The sequence below is a fragment of the Labrus bergylta genome, chromosome 22 (genome assembly GCF_963930695.1).
Source record: "Labrus bergylta chromosome 22, fLabBer1.1, whole genome shotgun sequence".
NCBI lineage: Eukaryota > Metazoa > Chordata > Actinopteri > Labriformes > Labridae > Labrus > Labrus bergylta.
Genome location: NC_089216.1, coordinates 6,357,446 through 6,366,813, shown reverse-complemented (window position 1 = coordinate 6,366,813; position 9,368 = coordinate 6,357,446). Strand labels below are relative to the sequence as shown.

The 9,368-nt window shown below is 41.3% G+C and overlaps 1 protein-coding gene across 1 annotated transcript; it reads left to right on the top strand.

The window, feature by feature from the left end:
* Positions 1 to 53: 53 nt before the first annotated feature.
* aadat (aminoadipate aminotransferase) lies at positions 54 to 8,953 on the top strand. Its single transcript, XM_020640315.3, has 14 exons — positions 54 to 127; positions 621 to 695; positions 1,254 to 1,422; positions 1,881 to 2,013; positions 2,789 to 2,863; positions 2,951 to 3,160; positions 3,479 to 3,544; positions 3,662 to 3,744; positions 6,043 to 6,139; positions 6,702 to 6,763; positions 7,086 to 7,150; positions 7,668 to 7,774; positions 8,511 to 8,612; positions 8,809 to 8,953. The coding sequence occupies exons 2-14, from the start codon at positions 629 to 631 to the stop codon at positions 8,848 to 8,850; spliced, it is 1,278 nt and encodes a 425-aa protein (XP_020495971.2). The 5' UTR covers positions 54 to 127; positions 621 to 628; the 3' UTR covers positions 8,851 to 8,953.
* Positions 8,954 to 9,368: the final 415 nt, after the last annotated feature.

The window sequence follows — 9,368 nt, the reverse complement described above, 5'->3', positions numbered from 1 at the left end:
TGTCCGGGTTTTTTTTTTTTTTTTTGCTTTACAGTTTGGGTAACGTAGTTCACGTGACCATGACGACAGTTGATTTTCCGTATGTGAAGAACTACATTACCCAGAAGATCGAGCAGCGATTCGCAAGGTCAGTTACACAGCTGAATGTTGCCTAACTAATGCCGTAAATACTGTTAAATCCACTTTATGAATCATGCAGAATTTATGTTGACCAGTTTGTTGTAGTTTCATAAAGACATTGTTCTCCTGTAGGTGTCTCTATTTGCACACTTTTAACACAATTTATGTTGATTTAAGCTGTACAACCATGTGTACAACTTGTTGATATGTAGCTTTAGGTAAAACAGTCTTCAAAGTGGGGATAAATGACATTTGAAGTAATCTTTTTTTTTCTCACACATAAATTATTTAATAAGTGTATATGTTTAAAAATGTATGTGACATATTAAATGGAAAAACTAGGTAAGCTCTCTTCTTCACTTTTATAAACACAACAACAACAACAGGTGGCAGATAAAGACACAAACAAACTGTATTAATCTGTGTGTTTATGTGGCTGGATTGTTATTTTATTTATATTTATATTTATTCAACATTTATTATTATTCAACATTTGGCAGGAATCATCATGAATTACGCTCGGTTTCTGACAGCTGTCAGCGCAGCCAGGAAGCCTTCCCCCATCAGGACGCTGAGTGAGTGTTCATGAAAGTGTGTTTATCTTTATAAATGTTTATTTTAAGCTCCACAGAAATTAAAAGAAAAACTTGGTGATGAATTTTATCTCAGTTTTCTGACATTGGCTGTGAATTATGAAAACCACTGGCATACAAATCTTAAATGTTAATACCTTCAAGTTGTAGTTCATATAAATACTTGTTACCTGAATTAAAGCTAAACTGATGAAGGTTTTAAAGAGGTGCTTTTCTAAATCAGATACTATACAGCTAAAACTTCAAAGCTTTATAGGGGGATATTTTCTTTTGGATGGTCTTGATTAGCATTTATTGTGAGACACTTTGGGGCCAAATTTGATTTAAAAAGTTGAAGTTTTCACATTTAAAATCACTGTTTCAGCTTTTCTGTTTCATTCTCCCCCATTTAGTTACAGCTACCAAAGCTTAAGCGTTACAAAACATCATTAAATGGTGTGTAATGTGCCTTGTTGTTGACAAATGTCTTAGACGTCTATTCTAATATTGTTATCATTTTAATGTTGTGTTTTTATCTGTTTTGTCTTCACCTGTGTGAAGCTGAGCTGCAGCAGCGCTCGCCTCCATCCCTGATCTCTTTGGCCGGAGGAGCACCCAACCCCAACACCTTCCCCTTCCTGTCGGCGTCCATCAAGGTGAAGCACGGAGAGACTGTAACGTTTGACGAGGCGGCGATGAAGAGGGCTCTGCAGTACTCGGCTTCTAATGGGTGAGAGATAAAAACAGGATTCCTGACGCTGGTGGCTTCATGTCAGCCTCAGTGACACTGAAGGAAGAGTTAAATACAGACCCGTCTGGATGACAGTTCAGACGGAAAATAACTTTTCGTTTGAATCACGACTTGAGCCTCACTTTAAATGATGTCAGAGAAGCGTTCAGCAGCACTTTGAGGTTATCTTTGAGCAGCAGGCTGTTTCTTTTTATGACCACTTCTCACCTCTGTAAACATCAGAGCTTCAACTGACTCGAAGCTGGAGCTTTGAGTAGTAATGTTAAGGTATAAGTCATTAAAGATACTACACGTAGGGCTTCTTTGTTGAGTTACTGTTTGTTTTGTGTGGATGAAAACCCTTTCTGTGTGAAAATCAAGTTGTGTGTATCAAAAGAAGAATGTCACAGTAGTTGCAGTAAGTCATTTAAAAGCCTTTTTTATTTGTTTCTTCTCAGAATCCCTGAGCTGCTAACGTGGATGAAGAACCTCCAGAAAAACCTGCACAACCCTCCGACCGCCAGCTACACCCCAGAGAACGGCCAGATGGACATGTGTGTGACCACAGGGAGCCAGGAGGGGCTCTGTAAGGTACTGCAGCTGGTCATGAAAAACAAGAGGCTCACGTAAAGACGTGAAGAACAATACATGGGAAGTCATTTATTTATGTATTATTTTTTTTTACATATTTAGGGATCTAAAACACAAATAGGTAGTGAAAGTTTTGGAAATGCTCCATCATATTGTTTCAGCCAGCAGCTGCAAAACTATTATGGTTGCAACCCATTCTTTGAGGACAAACACACCCAGTCAGAGAAACGTTTAATACATGACAACTTAGGAGACTGATCTTTTTGTTCAGGTAGCATGCTAGCTTTGGAATCAAAACAGTTGTTAAATTTCACCCTTCAAACCCACCAGGGGGCGTGTCCAGTATTTTAGGACTGGGCTGGCCAATCACATTTCAAGGGTAGCCCATGCGAGCCCCTTAGCCGCCCCGCTGGACACATTCCTGAAACCAAACACCTAGCTGTGGGAGTGTCACCCACGTTGGGGGAGGGGTTACTGCCCTTTGTGATGTCATGAAGGGAACATCTCCAAACGGACTGTTTGAGCACACATTTTCTGAAAAGTGGAGCAGGGAGAAGACGGAGAGGATGGGAGGGTTTGAAGACAGACTAGAGACACATATAAGTGAGAAACATGGTCAAGTGTGTTTTTCACAATATGTTACTTTTAATGTTTAGCTTTTGTACGACAAGGTTAAGTTTGTATCTATAAAGAAGAAATATGTGTATGTACCTCAAGAGCTCTTCTATTCAAATCATGTTGAGATCATTTTTGTGTGCTGTTTGTGCTTTTGTAGGTGTTTGAGATGCTGGTGAACCCCGGAGACAACGTTCTGCTGGACGCGCCCACATACTCAGGCACACTCGCAGCCGTGAGAGCCCCGTCTTTTTTTTTTTTTTTTAACATAACGCATATTTACATTTTTAACCTCCTCTGACCCTTCTCCTTCCTCCTGTAGCTCCAGCCGCTCGGTTGCAACTTAATCAACGTTCCCAGCGATCAGCACGGCATGATACCTGCAGCCCTGAAGGAGGTTTTGTCTCGCTGGAATCCCTCAGAGGTCCACAAGCCCGACAGCGACGCCCCCAAGGTCCTCTACACCATCCCCAACGGAGGAAACCCCACCGGTGCCTCCATGACAGCTCAGAGGAAGCAGGAAGTGTACGAGGTATTCACACTGTGGAATCAAATAGTACAGTTGTGTTTCATCAGAGTGTTTTTTTTATTTTTTATATACATTATCAAGAGAGGGCCAACATGAATACACCAGGAACTGTTGTCACTTACGTTGACAAGTAGAAATCTTAAGCAGAATCAGTCTTAGTAGTGGACAGCCATCTGCTGTGACGGGCTTTTCAGGTATGAAAAATAAAATTGTGCCTTTAAACAATCTCAAACCAAAGCAAAACTGTCAAAGAAGGGTTTGTTGTGAAGCTGATTTCCTGCTCACTCTTTCTGTCTTTTTGCTTCCACATCTTTCAAACAGCTCGCCCGACAGTATGACATGCTCATCATCGAGGACGACCCTTACTACTTCCTGCAGTTTGATAAGGTAAGAAAAGAGTTTTCTCACCTTCTCAGTTTAAAAAAAAAAAAAAATGGGTTCGTTAGTATTTATTTTAGTCACGTATTTCGGTTTACAGTCCAGACTGATTTATTGATTTTTCAGCCGTGGGCTCCCACGTTTCTCTCCATGGACGTTGACGGAAGAATCATCAGGACAGACTCATTCTCTAAGATCCTGTCTTCAGGGTGAGCGTCTTTAAATCTGTGTGTGTGTGTGTGTGTGTGTGTGTGTGTGTGTGTGTGTGTGTGTGTGTGTGTGTGTGTGTGTGTGTGTGTGTGTGTGTGTGTGTGTGTGTGTGTGTGTGTGTGTGTGTGTGTGTGTGTGTGTGTGTTCTTTAGATGAACTGCATGTAAAGCAGGACTGATACCACTGACTGATTTATTGACTCTGTGTTGATTTAGTCCATCAAGCAGTTTCATTTTTATTCCCTATTTTCATATCTGATGTGTGTGTGTAGTAATAAAGTTATAGCCAAATGTGTCTTACTTTACTAAGTCTAAATACTAATATACTTTTATATTGAAGAGTACAGGGTGCTTTAACTTTTCTGTAGAAAGAAATAAAACATGATGATTCATACCAAACAGATATTTAACACTTTTAAGATTAAACACATTCACTTCACAAACATCTACTTGAAATGTTATTATAGATCATGATTTACATCTTCAACCATCTGTAGCTTTAAATACACACTCACACACACACAGATCCAGGTGTAAAAATATGTACTGTAAGACACACTCTATGAGACACACTCTGTGAGACACACTCTGTAAGACACACTCTGTAAGACACACTCTATGAGACACACTCTATGAGACACACTCTATGAGACACACTCTATGAGACACACTCTATCAGACACACTCTATCAGACACACTCTGTAAGACACACTCTATGAGACACACTCTGTAAGACACACTCTATGAGACACACTCTATGAGACACACTCTATGAGACACACTCTATGAGACACACTCTATGAGACACACTCTATGAGACACACTCTATGAGACACACTCTATGAGACACACTCTATGAGACACACTCTATCAGACACACTCTATCAGACACACTCTATCAGACACACTCTATGAGACACACTCTATGAGACACACTCTATGAGACACACTCTATGAGACACACTCTATCAGACACACTCTATGAGACACACTCTATGAGACACACTCTATCAGACACACTCTATCAGACACACTCTATGAGACACACTCTATGAGACACACTCTATGAGACACACTCTATGAGACACACTCTATCAGACACACTCTGTAAGACACACTCTATCAGACACACTCTGTAAGACACACTCTATGAGACACACTCTATAAGACACACTCTATGAGACACACTCTATAAGACACACTCTATGAGACACACTCTGTAAGACACACTCTATGAGACACACTCTATAAGACACACTCTGTAAGACACACTCTATAAGACACACTCTGTAAGACACACTCTATAAGACACACTCTATCAGACACACTCTATAAGACACACTCTGTAAGACACACTCTATAAGACACACTCTATCAGACACACTCTATGAGACACACTCTATGAGACACACTCTATGAGACACACTCTGAGACACACTCTATCAGACACACTCTGTGAGACACACTCTATAAGACACACTCTATAAGACACACTCTATGAGACACACTCTATGAGACACACTCTATCAGACACACTCTATGAGACACACTCTATGAGACACACTCTATAAGACACACTCTATCAGACACACTCTGTGAGACACACTCTGAGACACACTCTATCAGACACACTCTGTGAGACACACTCTATAAGACACACTCTATAAGACACACTCTATAAGACACACTCTATAAGACACACTCTATGAGACACACTCTATGAGACACACTCTATAAGACACACTCTATGAGACACACTCTATGAGACACACTCTATAAGACACACTCTATGAGACACACTCTATGAGACACACTCTATGAGACACACTCTGTAAGACACACTCTATGAGACACACTCTATCAGACACACTCTATGAGACACACTCTATGAGACACACTCTATAAGACACACTCTATCAGACACACTCTATGAGACACACTCTATGAGACACACTCTGTAAGACACACTCTATAAGACACACTCTATGAGACACACTCTATGAGACACACTCTATGAGACACACTCTATGAGACACACTCTTTAAGACTGTTTTCTGTTCAATTTTGTCTTTTACGTTCGATATTATAAAATCAGGAATGTTTGACTGTGAAAGTTGAGGTACAAAAACAGAAACAGAGTCTGAGAACATGAAGCAGTTTATAAAGTTAGTCATGTTTAAACATCAGGTTAAATATGACCCTCCTTTCTGTGTCATAGAAATATGTTGGGTTTTTTTTGCGTAACTGCTCTCCTTGTTTCCATCTTTGTCGGCTCGTCTGCGTCTTCTCTCTCTCAGGCTGAGGATCGGTTTTGTGACCGGACCCAAACCTCTGGTAGACCGGGTGGTGCTGCACATCCAGGCCTCCACGATGCACACGAGCACCTTCACACAGGTAAACAGCACTCCCTGCTCGCTCAGCTGTTTGCACTGCAGGTTTATACACAAACAGCTTCACCAATGATTCATCCTTTTTGATTCTTCTGACAGGGAGACTGTCGCCTGTTTTTATTGGATTAGACTTAAAAAAGCATAAAACCTGTTTCTGAATGCAGGATACCTTAATGATTTTTTTGGGTGGCAGCTTCAATCAACTTGTGAAACCTGGAAACACACACACTACTTAAAGAAGAGTTCACACACAGAGTGCCAACTAACAAACAGAGCGTCTACACATGGAGGCACATAAGACATCACGTTGTTCAGCAGCTACACACGAGGTTTAAATACGAACGGAGAGGAGCGATGAATCCTCCCCTGAGTTATTCCCCACCTTCTGCTTCTTTCTCTGATCTGGACTCAAATATGGAGACAGGATGAATACAGCATGTAGGACTTTATGAAGTGTACTAACGTGAAGCAGGAAGAGGCCGAAACCAACATGTTGGGCTCATTTTACTGTCAAATACTTTTTTTGAAGTCACTCACTGTTGAACCTGCATCGTGTCATCCTACAGCTCATGGTGTCTCAGCTGCTGCACAGCTGGGGGCAGGAGGGCTTCCTCCAACACATCGACCGGTACGTCACCTTCTTCTTCTGCCAAGGAATGGTTCTTCTCTGTGATTTTGAATTGTTTGTTTTACTGATTTTTCAATTTTCCATTTTAATGTTTCTTTTCTTTCCTCTGTCATGATGCTTTTGATGTGTGAAGCACTTTGAATTGCCTTGTTGTTGAAATGTGCGACATTAAAAAAACTTGCCTTGCCTCTGCTGGTGTGACTGGTTAGGAAGACGATTAAATCCTCTTCAAACACTTACAGTGACTATAAAAGAACATGACATCATCCTCTTCTCTCTCTCTCTCTCTCTCTCTCTCTCTCTCTCTCTCTCTCACACACAGGGTGATCGAGTTTTACAGAAAGCAGCGTGACGCCATGATCGGCTCTGCGGACAAGTGGCTCAAAGGTTTGTGGATTAAAAAAAAACAAAAAGGTTAACAAACACAGACCATCACTTTCACATTCAAATCACCTCTTTTAAACCTCTGCTACTGGTAAATTCTTTTCTAATCTTCTGACTCCTCAAAGTTCTTTTTAACATTACATGACACGATCCCTCGACCGCCCGGTGGAGAGCCGGCCAATCACAGCACGGACTGCGGATAAATGATTGTGTTACAGTTTTAAAAAGTCAGACAAAGTTTGAAACACTTAGGAGGGGAGGAGTCACAAAGCTAGACGCAACAAGTTTGCTAAAAAAAAAAAAATGTATGAAAACCATCTTTGTAAACGTGTTGTGAGCGAGACAGTGCGGTACGTGTGAATTCTCAATGAAGGTAAACTCTCCTGCTTCCTACTTTACAAAAACATTTGAATCGGAGGGAAATCCTGTTACGGGTCACGTGGTGAACACACAAACACGTCGTCAGCTGTTCCTCTTTTCTTCCACTTTGTGTGTGTGTGTGTGTGTGTGTCGTGTGCAGATGTAGCAGAGTGGCACGCCCCGTCTGCCGGCATGTTCCTGTGGATCAAAGTGAAAGGCATAGCCGACACCCAGCAGCTCATTATGGAGAAAGCCCTGGAGAAAGAGGTCAGCACACAACTCCACTTCATCCCCTTTTTTTGATTTCTTAACACGTAACCACGGTGCTGCAATGTTCCAACTGTAGGTTACCCACAATGCATTTTTGGTTCCTTTTCAGCAGACGTTTTGCACTGGGAAGAGACACAGGTTCTCTGTCTGAATAGAGTGTAGGATGTGTGTGTAAAGGGCCTATTGTGTGCACTGTGAGTGGGTTCAGAAAATGAGCGTTCACCCTCCCACACACACACACACACACACACACACATACATACACACACACACACATACACATATACACACGCAGCATTTGCAAATCCCCCCTTGCAAATATCTGATTAGACGAGTATGAACAAGAGTGGGTAGAATCAGGCTTTCCCAACGTCTGCGCTGTAGTCTCTCCTGATGTTTTAAACGTCTACTCAGCAGATTTTAAAAAGACCAGAATGTGCGTCACATCAGAGGAGGAAATCTTTTCCACAGAGAATCTCTCTGCTAGCACTTCATCTTCATCTCGGGTTGCTCTTAGTCTTTCACCATGGTTGGAACCGACAGAACCTTTTAGGGCGGCACATTTCTGAAAGATGCATTTTGAAATATGCTCATACATTTTCATCTGTTGGGTATTCATCCATCTACTACCTGCAGTTTGTTAGCTTAGCTTAGCACACAAAATGAAAACAAATAACCTGTTTTAACCTAGCGATGATTTGTGTGTGTGTGTGTGTGTGTGTGTGTGTTGAAGGTGTTGCTGGTTCCTGGAGGTGTCTTCATGATCAACAGTAATGACCCGTGTCCCTACGTCAGAGCGGCCTTTTCACTCTCCACACCAGAGCAGATGGATGAGGTATACACACACACACACACACACACACACACACACACACACACACACACACACACACACACACACACACACACACACACACACACACACACACACACACACACACACACACACACACACACACACACACACACACACACACACACACACACACACACTCCTGGATGTCGTCTAAACTCTCCATATATGTCAACAGGCTTTCAGAAGACTGTCCTCGCTCATCAAAGAAGCGTTGTGATCAAAGATTCATCTCTACCTGATACTGTGTCAGTGTGTGTAATGTGTCAATGAAGGTTTGTCTGTTAAAATGTAAAATAAAACTTGAATTTAGTTTATTTAAACTGCTTTCATTTGTCACTTTATCAAACCAGAGAGTTCGAGTTATTTTTAAAGTGTTTGTTTGGCCTCGTGTCTGTTTCTAAAGATCGGCTGCTCACCTTGAAAATCTGTTCTGACATAATCAGTTTTTTTAAATTCATCATTAGCGTCTCTTGTTGCTCTACATCGTGAGGAACTCTGAATCTGTTCGTGTACAGAAAAAGCTAAAAAAAACCAAACATTTTTATCATCCTTATTTTGGTTTTTTTGCCAAATGAATGATTGTGTCTGCTGCTCAACTCAAACCTCCAAACTTCAAAATCACCGCGCTGCTGCTGTTGATTCATTTTGAACATTCAGCCCAAGGGTTCAGATTTATTTTTCTTTTAGCAAGAAATAAAGATGTGTGTTCAGTAGCTGTGGATAAAAGTTGGACCA

Excerpts from the sequence above, each read along its gene's own strand:
- aadat (XM_020640315.3), top strand. The coding sequence starts at position 629 with ATGAATTACGCTCGGTTTCTGACAGCTGTCAGCGCAGCCAGGAAGCCT. Across the intron at positions 3,545-3,661 it reads ACTTCCTGCAGTTTGATAAG|CCGTGGGCTCCCACGTTTCT; the intron begins GTAAGAAAAGAG and ends TTGATTTTTCAG. Across the intron at positions 8,613-8,808 it reads CACCAGAGCAGATGGATGAG|GCTTTCAGAAGACTGTCCTC; the intron begins GTATACACACAC and ends ATATGTCAACAG.